This window comes from Haliotis rubra, unplaced genomic scaffold (assembly GCF_003918875.1).
Source record: "Haliotis rubra isolate DU_JTF1 unplaced genomic scaffold, ASM391887v1 Scf107, whole genome shotgun sequence".
In the NCBI taxonomy this organism is placed as follows: domain Eukaryota; kingdom Metazoa; phylum Mollusca; class Gastropoda; order Lepetellida; family Haliotidae; genus Haliotis; species Haliotis rubra.
Window position 1 is genome coordinate 163379 of NW_025764970.1, and position 21165 is coordinate 184543.

Genomic DNA, 21165 nt, shown 5'->3' on the forward strand with positions numbered 1-21165 from the left:
TTTCGTGTAAGCCCGATAGGTTGCAAAGCTTTATATTAGATCGTATCGAGGGCTTGCCCAACCTTTTTAGCAACAATCAAGTGTAAGCCCGGGCTTTGTTTTACAATGGTAGCTACGCCCCTGGCAGTGGATGGTGATCTGTGTTAATTAATTTCATTTGTCATCCTGTCGACCTTTACGTTTTAAGATATAAATATTGTACACAGATTATCTTGATTCCCTCTTTGACCTGTTAGTATACCGAATTGGTCTCTTCATTTATGGCACCTTACGGAGCAATGCCCTGGTGGTCGTGTGTTCGAACATCCCTACCCAAAACATTACGTTTCTCCACGGTCACCACGGCGTCCATTGCATGTTGTCAATCTGAACGTATGCATGGGATATCGAAAAGGTAGATTTCAAACCCTGACACTAAAATCGGAACTGATTCATCTAAAACCAACAAGTTTTATAACAAGGCAACAACAATAATAATCTACATACACCCTGGCTGACCGCATTTGTTTCCCATCGTCAGCAAGCTCTCAATTTCCATCCTTACGTGGTAAAGAAAAGGTTTTTCGTCTCTCAGTTTTCCCCACCGCTGTTAATTACATTTATGTCTTTAAACAAATGGTCAATATTTACCTTGATTCACCAAGATTTTCATAGATTATATACAATATTTTCTCGAATTTCAAAAGATCGCCCCTCCATATTTAATTTGATCATGTGTAGTCTGCAGTTAGACGAACTATGAAAAGATTAAAACCAAATGTTGAGTACGCTACAAACATCTTTCATATATTATATAACATAACTTTCATAATAATTCGTATAAAGACTTTCATAACAATTTCTAAATGGCCAGCTCACCATTCAAACAAACAGATGAAGTGGTTAGGTGAAGGAGGGTCAGGTCCCTCTCCAGGAATAAACCACTCAAGAGTTATGTCCCTTATGTCGGCCAACCGATTAACTGTATCAAAACAAGTGTTTGCCACTGATGTGGCAATGTCCACCGCCGCTAAAGAATGGAATATCTATATTTACTACTTTTAATTTTTGAGTCACATACAAGATGCCTGAAATGACTGGTGTCTGCATAATCACCCAATGTAGGCTGTCAACATACTTGAAAACATTGGGTGCAATGTTTTATGAGATATCGCCTTTAAAAAGCGGTCAAAGTATCATGGTGACCTTGAAGATAAGGTCAAGGTCACCCAAATAAACTGGTGTCTGTGTAATACCCCAATGTAAACTGTCACCAAATTTGATGACATTGGGTACAACAGTCCATGAGATATCGCGTTAACAAGAGTTGAAAGTGTGAAAAGTGTCGTGGTGACCTTGAAAATAAGGTCAAGGTCACCCAAAATCAACTGGTGTCTGCATAATCCCCCAATGTAGCCTGTCACCAAATTTGAAGACATTGGGTACAACAGTCGATGAGATGCCGTGTTAAGAAGAGTTTATAAAGTGTTCAAAGTGTCGTGGTGACCTTGAAAATAAGGTCAAGGTCACCTAAATACAGTGGTGTCTGCGTAATCCCCCAATGTAGGCTGTCACCAAATTTGAAGACACTGGGTACAACAGTGCATGAGATATCACGTTAACAAGAGTTTGAAAAGTGGTCAAAGTGTCGTGGTGACCTTGAAAATAAGGTCAAGGTCACCCAAATCGACTGGTGTCTGCATAATCCCCCAATGTAGGCTGTCACCAAATTTGAAGACATTGGGTGCAACAGTTCATGAGATATCGCGTTAACAAGACTCGGGACGTACGTACGTACGGACGTACGGACGCCGCTGAATACATAGTCCTCCGTTTTGCGTTGCGACGGGGGACAACTAATCAAACAAGTTTTACACTTACCAGTTTGTGGCTGTTCAGATCAAGTGCGTGACCTCATTTACATGCAAACATCCCTACATTAATTGTTTGATCAACATACCTGGTATATGTGATATATCAGCTTATGCCAATATGTTAACAGGAAGAAATCTGGCAGAACAATAAATGCCAAGTTTTCACCTGGAAGAAGATCCATCATTCGTCATTTGTACCTTTAAGAAATTATTTTTCAGCCAAAGTTAAAATACCGCATGACGAATTTGAATTGCTTATCTTTAATGGGAGACAATGTGATGTCAAACCATGGGAAATAACATTGGATTAAAACATTTCTATAAACGGACGCCGAAGGTTTTTATGTTGGTGAAAAATGTGTATCTTCAGACGCATAATTATGTTCCGGAAAGGGTTCGAGGTATACCAAGACAATTCTCTGTGTGACATCTTGCTTCTCAGGGATGAACAACCTGCAAACAATTCACTGAAATTGATGAATTCTGAGTTCCTTCATCTGGTTCGTCCTTCAAAGGAGAGATTGGCGTATCAGCTGGTATTGGCCTCATACAGTATGTTGCAAACAAGAAGACAACAAATTCGGCTATGTCGTGTCATGATTTCGTGAGCAGTCTCATAGTTCGCAATACAGACCTTGCTCCTATCCAGGTGGTGGTGGTGGTGGAATTGGGTTTAACGTCGTGCTTGAGAATATTTCGCTCATATGATGACGTGCATGCGTGTGTAGGTGTTGCGGCTGCTTGTACTAGCCCAGACTTAAGCAGGTTTTATAGTGCTAGCCCACTGAGATACCATGCTGCAGTGAAGCATGAATACCCCACTCAGACACATTATACTGACTCCGAGCCGACCAGTCCTTGTTGTACTCATTAATGCCGAGCGCCAGGCAGGGACCAACAAGTACCATATTTTAACGTCTTTTGGTATGACGCGTTAGGGGATCGAACCCGCGACCTTCCGCACTCCGGGCGGACGCTCTAACCACTACACCACGGAGGTGGTCTTCCTATCCAGGCTTTATGGTGAGATCCAAGGTTATCACCTAGTCCCAGCTCAGGAAGCACCAAGCAAATTCAGTAACTGCTTGTGGACCAGACCGTAGACATTGATATTATGAATAATAAGCCTGACCTTACTAATGAAGTCGCTCATTATGAACAGAACAGTTAACTGGGGTCCAATTATACGCAAGAATAGAAAACAGGGTCAGCTTCCAAGGTATTAGCAGTATCAAAGAAGTCTGTTAGCTTATGCATATCTGCCGCGAATCAGCATAAATTGAATCCATAATGGTCAAGATTCCAGTACTGCAGTTTGTGAGAGTTAGTGAGTGGAGTTTTACATCGCTTTTAGCAATATTCCAGCAACACCAGAAATGGGCTTCACACATTGTACCCATGTGGGGAATCAAACCCCAGTCTTCAGCTTGACAAGTGGATGCCTTAACCATTAGGCTACCCCACCACCCCACTTAAGTTTGTGGTTCAATTCCAGTAAGATCTATTCATAATAAAGACATTATTAGCACATGCATACCATTTCACAAACATTTTAACGCAAGTGTATGGTACTGTCCGTTTGAGTCAGATACGGACCGATGAATTGCAAATTTTATCATTGTACAAAATTGCCACATAAATATATATAGTACACATGTTTATCATTTACTAATACCCAACAGCTTTCTTATATTTGAAAATTTTCCGGACTCCACCAAAAAAGTTCTTTAAGAAACTATCATTAAAATTTTGACACAGTTCACTATTTGTTACGAGGGAGGAGTGCATAGAAAGGGACAGCCAGGTGTGCGAGAAAGGATGGAGACGGCACAGCACAGGCTAATGAATCAATAACTTGGTGGGCACTTGTGCACGTGCTTCTGTAACACCTGGCTGTCCCTTTCTCTGCACTCCTCCCTCGTAACAAATAGTGAAGTGTGTCAAAATTTTAATGAACTTAAAGAACTTTTTTGGTGGAGTCCGGAAAATTTTCAAATATAAGAAAGCTGTTGGGTATTAGTAAATGATAAACATGTGTACTATATATATTTATGTGGCAATTTTGTACAAAGATAAAATTTGCAATTCATCGGTCCGTTTCAAAATTTGCAATTCATCGGTCCGAATCTGACTCAAACGGACTGTAGTTTTTAGCTTGCTAGGCAAGTATAGGTCAGAGTTTTCTAATAATATAACTCCACACCAGGGGCCAATTATGACACAACTAAGACAGATAGAACATTTTTGGTTTATTTGACTGTTTTTTTGCTTTGTATACAAAAACAAGTACAGCCCAAGACAGTGTTTCTGATACGGCCTGGGCAATAATAAACAATAGAATAGCACTTGACATGATGAAAGCAAGAAATAAACGGTACAGCACACTTCATCCAATGGTTGCCACGGGAACCTGGTGACAAGTGATGCCATGGCAACCACAGAAAGGGAGAACTTTTTTCTAGTGACAACTTTTGATCAATATAAATACATTATTACAACCCACTTCTGTCTGCTCAATACATTTCCCCATTGCCAGCATAATGTACATGGATAGAATCAAGAATAGAAGGAAATGCCATACAGTACAATTCAATATTCTTCATATTTGGCTGAGACATGGAATCATAAGAACTCACATGACAAGATAACCAAGTTGGACAAAGGCGATGTTCTTGCATTGGCTGATAATTGCATTTGGACACTTTAACTCTGATGTCATAGAGACAAGAAAATATTGACATGTGCAATGGAGTGAATATTTGATGATGGCATGAATTATGAAAAGCATATTATGATGGCAACATTGTTCAGAGAGCTAATTCATCCATGTTAACACTCATTTCAGATTCTTAAGAGTCTTTCACCAGAGCAAAATAAAAATTCCATCTTATTGCTCAATGTTTCTGCTTAATCAAATAGTGTATGAATTGAGACTAGAAGCCTTGTGCTTCCCACAGTTAAATGTTGGAGACATCAATAGAGTCGTTGATGTACACTGGTGGAGAAATGTTGATGCTGTGACAATGATGACAACCATGCCGAACCCAGGTCAGGTGGAGCTGTTATGGAAGCTGAGGGTGGGGAGGGCTCAGGGCTCAGGGCCCTCTGACGCCTGGGGGGCAGCGGACTGGGCAGCGGCTGCATCACCTCCCTGTTTCTTTACGCCCGACACGATGTCGTCGATCCTCAACAGTAGAACTGCCGTCTGCATGGTAGAGTAGCAACGTTAGTGACAGAGTTGGGGTGAATGCCATCTTGAAAAGTTTCCATATTAGTCCCTTAGGGAGCAGTTTGGATTCTGTCTACACAACCTACACTGGTAACCAGGGGCAACTTAATGGATGAGGTGGTCACACAGGGACTTGGTTCACCTTGTGTCATCATAGGGCAACAACATGAATAGCTGTTGATATCAGTCACTGGATTGTCTGGTCCAGTTTCAATTAGCCCATATATTTCAATTATCTACAAAGCTGGAATTGAATCTAATGGGCTGCAAATAGTCATTTCCAGACAAGAAAATGACTATGATTGACATTGAGGGTGACCAACAGTTGGCAATATTTCAGCCATGCCATATAACAAGAGAACTAGAGGAAAGTTGTAGTGCTCCGTGTCATGACAATCAGAAGCTGATGCACCTGACAACATCTACTACAGGAGCCAGAGGAGACACACAAGTATCACCAACCTCAATTGCAGTCTTGAACACTTGATTCTTGACAGTGACTGGTTCCCAGACACCAAACTGCTTCATGTCGACGATGGCGCCTGTCTCGCCATCAATTCCCCAGGTCACACTGTCGCCCTTTGCATGCTTCGCCTGGAGGAGGAACAAGGCATTTACCACGTCTGCATGTGAATTTCTTTCAGTATTTACTTCATTATGACTTCAATATCACAATAAGAAATTAAAAAATGAATATCAGGAAGATTATGATGTAATATCCAAATAAGCGATTTTTCAAAGGTTAAAATTGAATTTAGTTCTTTAGCAGGCAGACTTTATAGGTTAAAAAATGTGTGGTGTTGGTTGGGTGAGCTTGTTCTTATATCACCATCCACATGAACTAACATACTTATAATTCATCAATAAACATTACATCTTTCTAATAACTGCTTGTTATTTGTGTCAGCAAAGTTGTATTTGAGGTCAGCTGAATATGGAACAAGCTCATAACCAACTGTAGATATGAAACAGTTAAAGTACCCTGAGAGCTGTGATAGTCCTGATGGTATTGGCCCCACAGTTCTGGATGAGAGTCCTTGGTGTCACCTCCAGAGCACGAGAGATTGCCCGGTATGGCCACTGGTGTACCCCTGTGATGCTCTTTGCCTTTTCATTCAGAGCCTAAAGGACCATAAGAAAGGTATTGTCATGAACAGTAAAAAAAAAACATATATAATTTCAAAATCATGAACCCATTAACTGTCACTGCGACAAAGAAACTTGGTTTCGGCTTAATCACATTTTGTGATAATAATAATAATAGTGCCTATTTATAGTGCGCACAAATCCACGTTCGTAAACATGCTCATGGTGCTACAATTAAAACAATATGTACAGTAAGAGTGAGCTGTTTATGAGTCATAGAACTGAATGAAAAGGTGCATTTTGAGATGGCTTTTAAAGGAGTCCCGAGTTGGTGCGAGCTTCAGGTCAAAGGGTAAAGAGTTCCACAAGACCGCAGCAGTGTGTGAGAAGGATCTGTGACCGAAGGTCTTAAGCTTGTAGGAAGGTACTGATGTACATCCAACATTTAATGACTACACAAGATGCATTAATGATATTGAATTAGTTGCACTGATGATTCACCACTAACATGGTAGTGCAGTCACTCCATCAGACTTAAACAATTTACACAAACTACAACAGAAGCCTTTCAGTCTGACTGCTGGGGCTTCTTGCAACATTTTCTATTGATTCTGAAGTGATTAGTTTTGTAGCAGTAGTGTGAGACAAACCTGTGCAAGGGCCATTTCTGTGGCGCCACCGCCTGGGGCCAGAGTGGGTTCCAGGAGGACATTTCGGGCCACATTCATGGCATCCTGAAGGTTACGCTCCACTTCATGCAAGATGTCCTTACTGGCCCCCCGCAAGAGGATGGTGCAAGCCTTGGGCTCCTTGCACTCCGTCAAGAATGTGAAGTAGCTGAAATAATAATCTGGCTGTCATCACTGAGTAAACACTTTACACATTGACGTGCAACTTTGATAGTAGTGTAAGCTGACCATCAATCCCAGGACAAGGCAGGTGCTTGCCTGTAGCTGATGTGTCAGATGTTGATGTAGGAGAGTGTATGAGAGGCAGAGCTGAGAGAGACTCTGACACCCTTGGTACTCTCCAGTCATGGTTATCTTTAAAATGCATTTTGGATTACAGTTGTCTCTGTATTTATTTATGGTCGCAACTAGCCCTTATACTTTTCTAGTTCAATATAATAAAAATCATTAACATACATGGTCTTTAAAGTCTTTGAATGGCATTTAGAGTGAGTGAGTTTAGTTTTACGCCACACTCAGCAATATGGCAGCGGTCTGTAAATAATCGAGCCTGGACCAGACAAGCCAGTGATCAACAGCATGAACATCGATCTGTGCAAATGGGAACCAACGATATGTGTCAACCAAGCCAGCGAGCCTGACCATCCGATCCCGTTGGTCGCCTCTTACGACAGGCATGGGTTACTGAAGGTTCATTCTAACCAGGACCTTCACGGGTCTGAATGGCATTTAGAAGTGATACACAAAAATTGTAAATATTTCTGGAAGTCAGCTTCTGTAATGTGTCCTTCATATTACAGAAGTCGACATCCATACACTTTCACCCCTTTCATGATATATACAATGAATATTCTACATTAAACATGTCACTGATAAGAGACACAATGAGATACAGAGGCACAAGTCCAAAGCAGTTGATGGGTGGTATATGACTGATTATTAAATGTTTGTCTCCACTGATGGGGATGTCATGAGACTGCCCTACCTAGCATGCCAAGCAGAATATTCTCATCTGTTTCCAAAGAAGCAATTAAGCTACTTTCATGCTCAATAAATACATCAACAATGTTACCGATACAGTTATGGAATGAAAGAGATTCAAGTTTCTAAATAAATGAATTTACATAAGATATGATCACCAACAAAATGTTCACTGGACACGCCCTTCCTCATTAGATATGGTCTGACAAAAAGTTTGATGGGACTTGAGACTACGGACATTACTGATAAGCCTAGTGTAAGCTGACCATCACTCCCAGGACAAGGCAGGGGCTTGCCTGTAGCTGATGTGTCGGCAGTTGGTGTAGGAGAGGGAGAGTGTATGAGAGGCAGAGCTGAGAAAGACTCTGACACCCTTGGTACTCTCCAGAGGATGGTCACTTTCCTGACAAAATTTTCACAAACTTACACAACAACCTTCCATGGTGGACATGATCACAGAGAACATGGGAGAGATGAAAATTAGCATTAGAGTTATAGTGATAGTGTCTGGTGTTGTTTCACACCATCCTGCATTATACAACTATGTTACAGACTAAACAACAATCTAACCATGAGGCAACATTAAGTCTCCCACTTTATCAGCTTATGTCAGTACCAGTCAACTCAGTCTAGTTCTTGTTATCTACTACTGTACAGCAAACGTACCAAAGAAGAAAAAAAGACATGCTTACAGAAATGTGCAAAGATTTCCCGCAAAATCTGCATCCACTGGTCACCAAACAAACCATACCTGAGGAGTCTACAGTATAATTCAAATCACTCTAATATTCTTTCAGGAAAGGGCAAAGGGCAAAATGTTGGCATACTTACTCATCGCCAATCTTCTTGATCTCAAACAAGCCACAACCTGTGCCCACATCCTCCTCCTTCAGTTCATCAGTTCGGTTTGCTATGACAGCTCCACATGCCCTGAAACATCACCAATACCCTTAATGTCAGGAGGTGAGCTAAACAAACTTTCAACTAAATAAATATATTGCACATCTTCTTTATTCAATGATTAATGGTTGTAGCTACAATCCAAGGGACATAACTCCAACAGACCTACAGTGCATAGCTAGATGCCAATCACAAAGACTTCTTATAACATGAAGTATTAAACACTTATCACACTAAGGGATCACAGTATACTTTCAAGACTATTACATGCCAATATTACTTCAATAAGCCCCTCACAATGAAAGGTCTATCTGAAGTAAATCTGAAGCGATACAAGTCTAGTTTAGGCTACAGAAGGCACCACTCCTTACAAATACATGTATACAATAATCAACTTCATCATACAGCAGACATGAACATATGGTTGTTACCTTGCTATCCTATTGTTGTCTGTCTTCCGGACTCTCCTGATAACGCTAACCCCTGCCTTCACAAAGAAGTGTTGAGCGAGATCGGACACCCCCTTCTCTGTGATGACCAGGTCAGGCTTCACCGCCAGCACCTCATCACACGCCTTCTTCACAAACTCTTCCTCCAGCTGCAGAATCTTCCTGTCAACACATGGAGCATCAGGTAAGATTGAGAGATTTCATTGATTCGTGACTTGTTTATGTTATTCCCTTCTTAGCAACATGATGCTGCCTTGAAGTATTTGTCTGGGCCAGATAATCCAGTGACCGATATTATGAACATCAATCTACCAAATCCATCTAAATGACACGGATCCTGAAAGTAAGCAGGCCTGACTACTTGACCCTGTTTGAAACTTCCTACAATGAGCATTGGTTAATGAAGACCAAATTCTAACCTGATCTGCCTGAACAGTACTTAATCAACAGTTTACAATAAGTGGAAAGGATAAAGGATCACAAATTGGGGGTCACTACAGTTACATCATAGAAATGAGCATTCATTTTTATGACCATAAATGTTTAAGCCCACCCATTTTGAGATACTGTAAACGTACTTATTTTCGCGTGGTGCAATTTTCGCGGAATTGACAGTTTAGACTACATCGCGCGGTCAATTATTCGCGCAATCAGTAATTGCCGGAACTGCCAGCTGTCTCTTTGGCCGCCACTAATAGCAGTGAAAAAACCCAGAGTGGCTTAACCTGTCAGGCGGCGTTTATTGCTTACTCACAGGAAATCTCTATCTGTGCGATATACTAGTACACAGTAATCCGTTTACTCCCAGAAGAGATGAAAAACACATCAGTCTTATGTTCCGAATTCTGACGATTTGACGAATTAACTTATACTGTATATGAAGCTCTTTGTGATTTCAAACAAGCCGGGTTGTTGTGAATGAGATGATTGAGGGTTAGTGACTATTCGCTTCATGATGTACTGGTGAATAAAATCTTAATGAATAAATAAAATACTGCTGTATTATTTCTTTCCGAGTAGTTTCACGGTAATCTGTTTTGTATCAAACCATCTGTCATGTGACCAATTTCCATGGCGGCCACAACACACATTGCTGTTTTCGCTAATTCGGCAATGGGATTTGGCTCATTATTTAATTATGTTTTGGGAAATCCATTACAGCGACAGTTAAGTATGATCAGTCATCATTTTAAGATTCCCGTTGATTTCTGTCTTCAAACGTGATGTGTTATGGTAACAACTCAGGGGCGAGCGTGGCTAGACTGAATGAACGACAGGTTTATTCGTGGTGTATAAATTTTCGCGCTAAAATGTTTTGCGCGAAAAGCGCAAAAATAAAACCTGCGCGAAATATAATACGTTTACAGTAGTCACTAATAAAGCAGTGTCATGTTTTCCATCTAACACTTATTTCACAAGAGCTGGATGCTGGCGGATGTATTCTCCCACTCAAAACCTAGATTCAGTAGAAACACTTACACAAAATCCTCTTCCTTTGTAATTTCAATGTTTGTCTGAAACAAATCAGAACGAATTAGTAATGAACCAGGACCCTTCAATTACACAACCAAATGATAGCACCGAAGGTACATTTACATGAATAAATAAATATATACTAAGCAGCAAAAGAATCGTCAGTTTGGAATTTTCCTTCGCAGAAATGGATAACTAAACTCATTTAATGTTTTGGTTGTATATTTTTGACAACATCTCCAACATTCCATCCCAAACTCAGAATGGAAACCAGGAAATGGTCTCAAAGACGCAACCTGAGGTACCATGTTCTCCATGTTTTTCATGCAACTCATGCTGCACGTGCTGTTCACAAGGACCAGCCCTATAAAATGCACTCCCATACCTGGTTGAAACATTCACATTACAACGTCAGCAGGAACCAGGTGCTAGGAAGACTTGAAGCTGGCCACACTGCACAAGCCGTTGCCAATCATTTCCAGGTCAACGTTTCGACCATCTACAGGTTGCACCAACTTTTCCGAGCCACCAACACCACAATGATCGCCCCCATACTGGCAGACCAAGGGTGACCACAAGACGACAAGATCGCCATGATGAACGACAGCATGTACAGAATTCCTTCATGCAGGCATCTGAAACAGCACGCCAGACAGTGGGAACACACAGAAGACCAATCAGTACTGATACAGTACGCACGCTGACGTCTTAACAGCGGGAACCTCCATTGCAGTAGACCTTACCTATCCTCACCCCTCGTCATCGGCGTGAACGTCTACAGTTTGCCCTACAAGACCAAAACTGGTGATACAGGCAACGGAGAAGTGTTCTATTCACAGATGAGAGTCGGTACTGCGTATCAACTGCAGATGGCAGAACAAGAATATGGCGACGATGTGGCCAGCGTTACTCAGACCAATGTGTTATGGAAAGAGACTCATTGGGAGGTGCAAGCATCATGGTATGGGGTGGAATAGGCCTGAACCAGAGAGTGGGTCCTGTGGTGTTCCAGAACCTTCGTCCAGGGAGAGGAGGTGGCATCACAGCGGTGCGCTACATCGACCAGGCTCTCAGACACCCTGTCATTCCACATTTCGCACGTCACCGGAACAACATTTTCCAGCATTATAACGCCCGGGCCCATACTGCCAGAGCTACACGGGACTTCCCCAGCAGAACGGTGTCAACATTATGAAGTGGCCAGCCCTTAGTCCTGATTTCAACCCAATTGAACATCTTTGGGATGAAATTCAGAGGAGACTGAATAAAGTCATACCAAGGCCGAACACAGCTGATTTATTGCGCCAGGCCTTTCTTAGAGTGTGGTTCCAGGTGCCAATGACCTTCATCAATAGATTGGTGCACTCCATGTATAGACGCTGTGCTGCAGTTATTGCCGCTCATGGTGGTCACACTAGATACTGAAGTCAAGAGTCTGAATGGACTTCAAACATTCACGTAATGTCTTGGAATTGTGCTGAGTTATCCATTGATGTGTCAAGATATTGTACACAAAAAATGTTTTTGATCTGCTTATGTCCATTTCTGTAATGATTTGATTACAGTGCCTATCTCATTTTGAATTCGTACTGACAGGTTTTTTTGCAGCTGAGTATATATCACAGAAATCAAGTTCTCACACTTTGAAATATATCTTCCTCCAATGCACAAATTCCCTTTCCAATGCATGTACAGTCCAGCAGGTACATTGTCAGTATAACACCAAGGTTGTACTGCTAACAAGGACACTTACCACACTTTCACCTTTCTTGTATTCTAAATTGCAGTCAAGTAGAACTATTCTTGGGTTTTCTATTCTCCTGAAAATAAAATATAAATGTTAATAAATTATTTTTGAGTGAGTGAGCGAAGTCTGTTGAATTTTACCAGGAATTAGGTTCATAAGCACTTGTGTGGGAATAAAAAAACGGGACTTCGCTGTTAGAATACAATCTAATGACAAAGCTCCGCAATACAAAGCTTTATTTCATAGACATTCTTAGAGCGAGTGAGCGAGTTTAGTTTTATGTCGCTTTTAGCAATAATTCAGCAATATCCTGGCAGGGGACACCAAAAATAGGCTTCACACATAATACCCAATTGGGGAATCGAACCCGGGTCTTTGCCGTGATACGCGAATGCTTTAACCACTCGGTTAGCCCACCCTCCCGACATTTTACAAGTACTGAAGAGTTATTCTGACATTGCGCCATCTAGGAATCTTGAAATTACCAGTGCTAGCTATTGCATGAACTTTAATTTCTATACATTACAGGCTAACAGGCTCAAATGTTTGAAATAAAAACTGTACCTTTTCATTTTTGGATGAACAACATCCTTGTTGACCATAATTCCATTTAACACTTTAGATTCTTCAATTAGGCCACCAGGGATCTGAAATACATGATGATATGAAGAAATATGAACATACAATATCCACATATATTCAAAAACAGACACTCAGACACAAAAGCACATACATACCGACATACACAAAGCTGACAAAGTACTTGTTACCAACTTGTAGACAAAAAAAATGTGAGATAGTATCACTACTATCCCAACTTCAGCTGAACAACAATTAAACATGACCTTCAGCTGAACAACAATTAAACATGACCTTCAGCTGAACAACAATTAAACTTGACCTTCAGCTGCACAACAATTAAACTTTACCTTCAGCTTCAAGGAATCTTCTTGGCCATGTAATTAGCATTCTTCACATGAACTGTAAGTCTTTCAACAACGTAAATATCTATTAAGTGAGGATTACCCTTCTGAACATTTTGAAATGGTGGGATGAAACTATGCATGGTTTATATATGCCTTCATATATACCTTTTCTACTTTTGCATATCTCTTAATATCAATCTCTTTACGCCCATTTTCTTCCAAGGCAACGGTTTGTGTGGCATCAAGGGCTATTTGACAGGCCATGTCCATCCTGTAAGAGAATACATAGTTTAAACTAGCTACAAAAACTGGCTTAATATATCTCACTTGAAAAGAGAATACGTAAAATTCTAAACAATGCACTAATTAACGAAACTGTTTTCATTAGAACTATGTTTCTTCTTGTTATACAGACATGGTAATTGAGATTTATGTGTAGTCATTTACAAACCTATTTGCAAGAAATGAAAGTTCTTATCCAGTGCAAGACCTTTTTACAGGAAAATAATGTCAACCTGAATGAAGGAGAAAAACATGAAACATAACTGTAGAGTCCCATTACCATTTACTGATGAACTTTGTTCCTAGACAGCTCTTGATAATCTTCAGCATCTGTTCTCTGTCTGAGGTGTCGATGGGTACACTGAATCACAAACAGTGGTCATTACAACACAATACTCCTACATCATCATCATCTTCATCATTACCATCACCATCATCATCACCACCACCACCACCATCACCATCATCCCCATCATCCCCATCATTATCTTCATCATCACGATTGAATGCATTTTATGCATCCAGTATCAGCAATTCAATCGGTCAAGCAGTTAAGGTCACCTTAATCCAAACAGTCACATAGATTAGACTCTCAATTAACCTGTAACAAATCATGTACAAATCAATATCCCTTTAAAGGGCACAAGGTAACTGTAAGTGCCAATTTTTTGTGCAACATTTACTCAAACTGACCTGATTTTGTTGTGTAGGATCTCCAGCATGTCCTCGAGGGCCTGTCTGAACGCAGATATTATCACAGTTGGGTGCATTTGTTGAAGCAGGAAAGGGTGAGCTACAGACAATACCTCACCAGCTATAATTGAAAGTAAAACAAATGATTATCACTGCACAAATACGACAACTGATTAGCATTTAAACCATGTAGATAACAAAAAGTTCAGCATATACTTCAAATTGTTTGAAGTGTTGACACGTCTGACAACCCAATAACATTTACATCACATGTTTTCATTTTCTGTCAACTTCAGCATATGTGGTATATACCATGGCTATTTAGATCCTTGAGGATCATCATCTCTCAATGCTACATTTCATCTGAGGACCCTCCTATTCAATCACTTCCAATACAAGCAAACTGGAAAGATCCCAGTGATTTTGTATTTCGAAACAACAGTTACAATCCTTCCTGTTTTCAAACAGGATATTTTACTGCAACTTCTCTGGTACATTACCACAGCAACAGCAAACACCATGACAACTCACCGAGGATGATGACAGATTTGGTTCCGTCTCCAGTCTCTTCGTCTTGTGTGCGGGCAACCTCAATCATAGACTTGGCAGCAGGATGCTGGACATTAATCTGAAACAGGACAGGCAGTTACTTCCCCTTGTACATGTTGCTAACACTGGTACAAATAAGGAGAAAAAGTGGGTGAACAAAACTGCACTCATATCGAGAAAACACAGAGAAAATGGGAAAATAAGAGTTTGGAACAAGAAAAACAGCTTGATAGCACATGAATAGGGTCCACCACTACACATATTTATATATCACTTGACATTCGTTTAGTAAGCTCCAACATGTAGTGAGTGAGTAAGGTGGGCTGGGTTTCAGCATTACTACAGAGAATTGCACAGCAAGGATACCAAACATAGTCTTACATATTACACAAGGAGTCAAACCCAAGGATGGCATTATGAGCAAGTACCAGAACCATTTGGCTACCCAACAACTCCACCAGTCCTCAAAATATGCAAGGGCCACTCAACAGTTGAACAGGTATTTTTTCTGTTTCAGTTGACATGTCACAATGTGAACACTCTAATAACCAACATTTTCAAAACATACAAACTTCCTGACAGACTCAAAGGCAATAAATATTTTCAAAAATATTCAATCACTAAACACAAATGCTGAATTGTTTAAAAAAACATAATAGATTCTATAAATAGATATTGATCCTTTACTTTGCAAGTGAGTCTCTCCATAAAATGTGAATCCAAATTAACAAAACACTTCGACATTAAGATGTTCATGGGTTATAGTTTGTCATTTTTCAACGGAAGCTGTGATTTTATGAGCACTTCATAATGCCAAAACCATAACTAGCCGATGAGGGTCTCACAAAATACGATCTTTATTGATCTATCTGCATCTGCCAACATCAAGCATTCATAGAAGCTGCACATCCTGGCCTGTTTAACAAAGATACGGGAAATCCACTTTAAATCATCTGAAGGCTAAATTTCCATTTCTGTACATTGAAGAACTTGGGCATTCCAGAACAGCTTCAAAAACCTTGCTTTGTTACAACTAATGACTATCAGGTGGTAAAACATGTCTGGTGGTAAAACATGTCTGGTGGTAACACGTGTTAGGTGGTAAAACATGTCTGGTGGTAACACGTGTTAGGTGGTAAAACATGTCTGGTGGTAAAACATGTCTGGTGGTAAAACATGTCTGGTGGTAAACATGTCTGGTGGTAACACGTGTTAGGTGCTTTATTCAAGGGTAGAAACATTTGATCAAATGCTGTTTGCCAAGAGCTTGTTATGTATGTAAAATTACCAGATATTTGGTAGATAAGCACTCCTAAGTTTTACCAGTCTCAGTGTAATAGACATGAGGCTTGTCTATTTCATTACTTGAGATTCATCTCAAACTAATGGTGTTGATCATTGCTCATTGCTAGCATGTTCTGAAACTTGATTACTTGAAAATTATAGAGAAGCAGCTGAAATATTGCAGACCACAGAAAAAACATCACTTGTCTGCCCATTGATCAGAATCTGTTATCATATCTACGGAAATGAAACTGATTCACTATAATCAAGGAACATTTCCACCTCTACCCAACCCATAAACAGAAACACTGTCAGACACTTTTCCCAGTAATTGGAAAATTATCAGAAATTCAATACTAGCCCCTATTTCAACTACAAATTATTGCTTCCAAGCAAGCCACTTACAAGAATCAGGTGATTATACATAAACATATGGGTTCACTCCTACAGATGATAACTTACAAGAAATGTTCAACACAGATTATTTCCATACAGTTCATGGTCACGCAAGATTGTGCATCATTGTCATGGCAACACAAAGAAGTGCCAGACTGTTATACCTCCACACTTGGACATGCAAGCTGTTTACAACCAAGCAGTGCCATTTGTCAAACATCTTTTAACCAAATTATCTTATTCACCAACCAACCTAACCCAAACTTTGTCCAAAATGTCTTTATATACTATTCAAAGATGTTAAGGGCCAGCTACATTTGTAAATATTGCTATATCTGATGCATCACACTATGCTGCACATTACTATAGCAGTAGGACTGACTGACTGACTAACTGAGTTTGGTTTTACGCCGCTTTTAGTTTTAGCAATATTCCAGCAACATCACGGCAGGGGACACCAGAAATGGGCTTCAAACATTGTACCCATGTGGGGATTCGAAACCGGGTCTTCGGCATGACAAGCCAACGCTTTAACCATTAGGCTACCCCACTGCCCCATAGCAGTAGGAAATAAGCCTCAACTTATTAAGGGCAAGATATAATCAAGGAAAATTATTGTCTGTTAAGATCATTTTCATCAAGCCAAAGACATGTGAGACATTATTTCTGTTATGGTTGCTTTGATCCATCAGTACAGACATACTCTGCATGTTACACACCAGAAGATACATATCAATATTTCCCCACCATGAAACAGGATGTATGAAACGAGGACACCAAACAAACTGGGTGTCAGACATTTGTTGTGTCCAGTTACAAATCCTGCTCAGGGTTCTTACAGATTGTCAGCCATCAATGTTCAAGCCAATAAACAATTTTATGGAACTATAAAAACAGATAAAAAATAGCTGAATATATATTACACTAGTTGGACATGGGACTGATCTTCATGGGTAAACAACTCATAGCTACATCGCTCTGCTGGGAAAGTTTTGCTTCGCGATGGAGATTAATGAATACACAGAGTCTTTGCAAGGTAGTTTTTGTGTAACAGTTTCCTGTGAAATGATTAACTTGACCTTATGGCAAATCATTGGCAATTAGGGCCTTTTCAAGTTTAAATGAATTTCGAGTTGTTATGGGTAAAACATGATTTTAAGGGTGTTTTACACATTTTAATTGCAGTGGAACTGGGAGTTGGGATTGTGATGGCAATGGATTAATTTACATACAAGTCCTCTACTATGACAACTAATCATTACTGAAGAATCGCCTGCAGTGCAGATTTTGAAGGCAAACATATGGGCACTGGTCATGCCGTCATGCCATACATGGGTCACAGGTCAATCCCATAAGTTAGCAAATTCATATTAAGAACTGTTCTGAAATGACTCGATCAGTTGGGGAGTTAAGTCATGGAAAATTTGCATTTTGAGTGGCTGAAAACAACCTAACTGCATATGGAAAGTTTTGTGACATACTGTTATTAAGATTATCAAAGATGGCAGCTACTTTAGCGCATGTAAATATTTTATGAGTAACACATACATATGGAACGTTTTAAATTGTTATGAATATGAAGATGGTTGGGTTTTTTCATGTTGTTACAATGTTTACACAAACTATTGGCAGTATACAAACAGGAAATACAAAATCAACGAAGGGCATTTTTTAACATAAAGGAAAACAATGGTGATGTACTCCTATTGATACAAACATCTGTCATAACCATGAACAGTCAATCAATGTCTATGGCATGTGACACTATCTGATGTTCCACATGAAGTGCTTACCTCACGAAGAATGGCGTTTCCATCGTTGGTCATTACAATCCCACCCATTGGGTCCATCAGCATCTACAAGCAGACAATACCAATTGATTAATCAATGTGTTACTTCATAAAACACTCAAACAAGGAGCACATGTATCCTGGAGCATCAGGATGAGTATGTGCTCAACTGGCTATGTACATGGACTGGATATCACAAACTTGACAGTATGAGTATGGTTTTATGTCCAGTGTTTGAAATAACCACTAGCCCGCTAGAAAAAATCCAGTCGGGCCAAAATCTCCACAGTCATTGGCCCGCCTGGCTGGTGAATTTTCATGGGGTCATTTTGTTAATACATGTATATCACTCTCTCCGACTCGTTAAGTTATAATACGCTTTTAAATCATGCAAGATTATGGCCCAATAAAAATGTTTATCATATTTGCAGCTTAATGATGAAACCAGCGTCTACACTCAAATTTCTGGCCAGTGAATAATTTTGTGGGCTAGTAACTTTCAGGCATAGCTAGTCCGCCTGGTTAGCGAAATTTGGAAACTATTTCGCACACTGTTTATGTCGCTGTTAACAATATATCCCTGCAGGTGAACAACGGATTTGGGTTCATATGTGGAACCCATGTGGGGAATTGAACCCAGGTCTTTACACCAGGCTACCCACCATCCTGACAAATAACTTTTGGAAATACTTGTTGTACTTAACAAACAAACCATTCCATTGTTACTACATTTTTTTCCAGTTCCAATTTATTTCGCAATGTCAAATTGTCAACTAATGAGGTCACTGTAGTTCATGTTAGAGAAGTAAGCGATGACCATGCCAGAATACGGCCGACATGGAAGGATTGCTTCCCTTGTTTCTATAGCAACAATAACACAGCAACATCTACACAAGACATCACTGTTTCCTAGTTGCATGCCTGCAGACCAACGGCAAGCCATTTTTATGTCCCCTTCAACACATCCAAACCAATGGAAACTATAAAGTCATTCATTTTGGTATACACACTGTTAGGCTGCTTGCCAAGGCAGCAACAACAGTTTTCTTCATCGAAATGGTTACCAATTCACAAGTCTCAAAGTCCATACAAGCACAAAAACCATGTTTTAACAGTACGCAGAATAAAACTTGTCATTGACAAAGTAATCCAGCTTTATAGTTCAACATGTTTAGCACAAGTCATGAAAATAATGATCACACTATCAAAAACATTTGTACTGATATTTTTGTCCACAATATCACACAAGAGAGGACTTTAACTGATTAATACATAATCAAACCTGTAATAAACAGTTCTTTAGTTGTTTGTTAGCTGTTTAATGCCACACTCAGCAATATTCCAGCTATATGGCAGCAGTCTGTAAATAATCAGACGACCGTTACTAGCACACATACCCTACACCCTACACAGATACCCGGTACCCTACACACTAGTTAGGATGACACACTACCAGCTTGGTCAGACACTTAACACTTAACTTGTTTGCTGCTGATTGCTATTTCCGGCTCAAATACACACGGTAATCTTAATCTTAATCTTAATTAATTTATAGAGCAAAAACTAATTAAAATTACACAATGCTAGGATATATTTCTTTGGGTTAAATAAAAGTATTCTGTATTATATTTTACTGATGACTGCGTCAGAATTCGTTTCGTTATATTATTTTGCATGTTTGAACTTGATCACCGGGAAACGTGCACAGCTGATTGCTATTTCCAGCTCAGATACACACTGTAATCTTAATCCCTGCAAATAATACAATGCCCAGCAAAAACAACTTAGATCTTAAAAGGTAAATAATCTTGTCAAGTGATGTTTAATTGTAAACTTGACGTCTCTACTGACAAAGTCATCTTCTGTTGTTTGTTCCCGCGAAGTGATACGATGTTTTCTTACCCCTGGAAAAAAGTTTGACGAAAGCGTAACCCATGGATAAGACAACCCCTTCTACAGACTGCTTTTTTTGGTCCTCAAAATTCGGCTTATAGACGGTAATATACGGTAACTACCTAATACCCATCTGTGCCAAAGAGACAGCATCCACTGCGAGATGGAAGAAAGTGTGTATTTGCCTTTGTTTGATGCTGTGATGACCCAAGACAATGACAGTGAGGTAAACAGACACAGGGACATCAATACCGATACAGCACGATAGTCTACAGACACAGGGACATCAATACCGATACAGCACGATAGTCTACAGACACAGGGACATCAATACCGATACAGCACGATAGTCTACAGATACAGGGACATCAATACTGATACAGCACGATAGTCCACAGATACAGGGACATCAATACTGATACAGCACGATAGTCTACAGATACAGGGACATCAATACTGATACAGCACGATAGTCTACAGATACACAGGGGACATCAATACTGATACAGCACGATAGTCTACAGATACAGGGACATCAATACAGGGACATCAATACTGATACAACCACGATAGTCTACAGATACAGGGACATCAATACTGATACATACAGGGACATCAATACTGATATCTACAGATACAGGGACATCAATAGATACAGCCACGATAGTCTACAGACACAGGGACATCAATAGTCCGATACAGACATCAATACTGATACCTTGCGATAGTCTACAGATACAGGGACATCAATACTGATACAGCCGCGATAGTCTACAGATACAGGGACATCAATACTGATACAGCACGATAGTCTACAGATACAGGGACATCAATACCGATACAGCACGATAGTCTACAGATACAGGGACATCAATACCGATACAGCACGATAGTCTACAGATACAGGGACATCAATACCGATACAGCACGATAGTCTACAGATAC

General features: G+C 40.0%; 1 protein-coding gene across 1 annotated transcript in view; it reads right to left on the reverse strand.

Annotated features, from left to right (window-relative positions):
* Window positions 1–4085: 4085 nt before the first annotated feature.
* Window positions 4086–21165, reverse strand: part of LOC124279400 (T-complex protein 1 subunit gamma-like) — a 30729-nt gene continuing 13649 nt past the window's right edge. Inside the window, exons 4-17 of the mRNA XM_046715223.1 lie at window positions 18331–18393; window positions 14840–14936; window positions 14309–14429; window positions 13896–13976; window positions 13499–13604; window positions 12972–13054; window positions 12414–12480; window positions 10667–10701; window positions 9170–9349; window positions 8670–8768; window positions 6819–7005; window positions 6064–6204; window positions 5545–5676; window positions 4086–5058 (exon numbers count right to left, since the gene is read on the reverse strand). Of these exons, the coding sequence (XP_046571179.1) occupies window positions 4942–5058; window positions 5545–5676; window positions 6064–6204; window positions 6819–7005; window positions 8670–8768; window positions 9170–9349; window positions 10667–10701; window positions 12414–12480; window positions 12972–13054; window positions 13499–13604; window positions 13896–13976; window positions 14309–14429; window positions 14840–14936; window positions 18331–18393 (1509 nt within the window). The 3' untranslated portion in view covers window positions 4086–4941. The remainder of the gene's footprint in view (window positions 5059–5544; window positions 5677–6063; window positions 6205–6818; window positions 7006–8669; window positions 8769–9169; window positions 9350–10666; window positions 10702–12413; window positions 12481–12971; window positions 13055–13498; window positions 13605–13895; window positions 13977–14308; window positions 14430–14839; window positions 14937–18330; window positions 18394–21165) is intronic.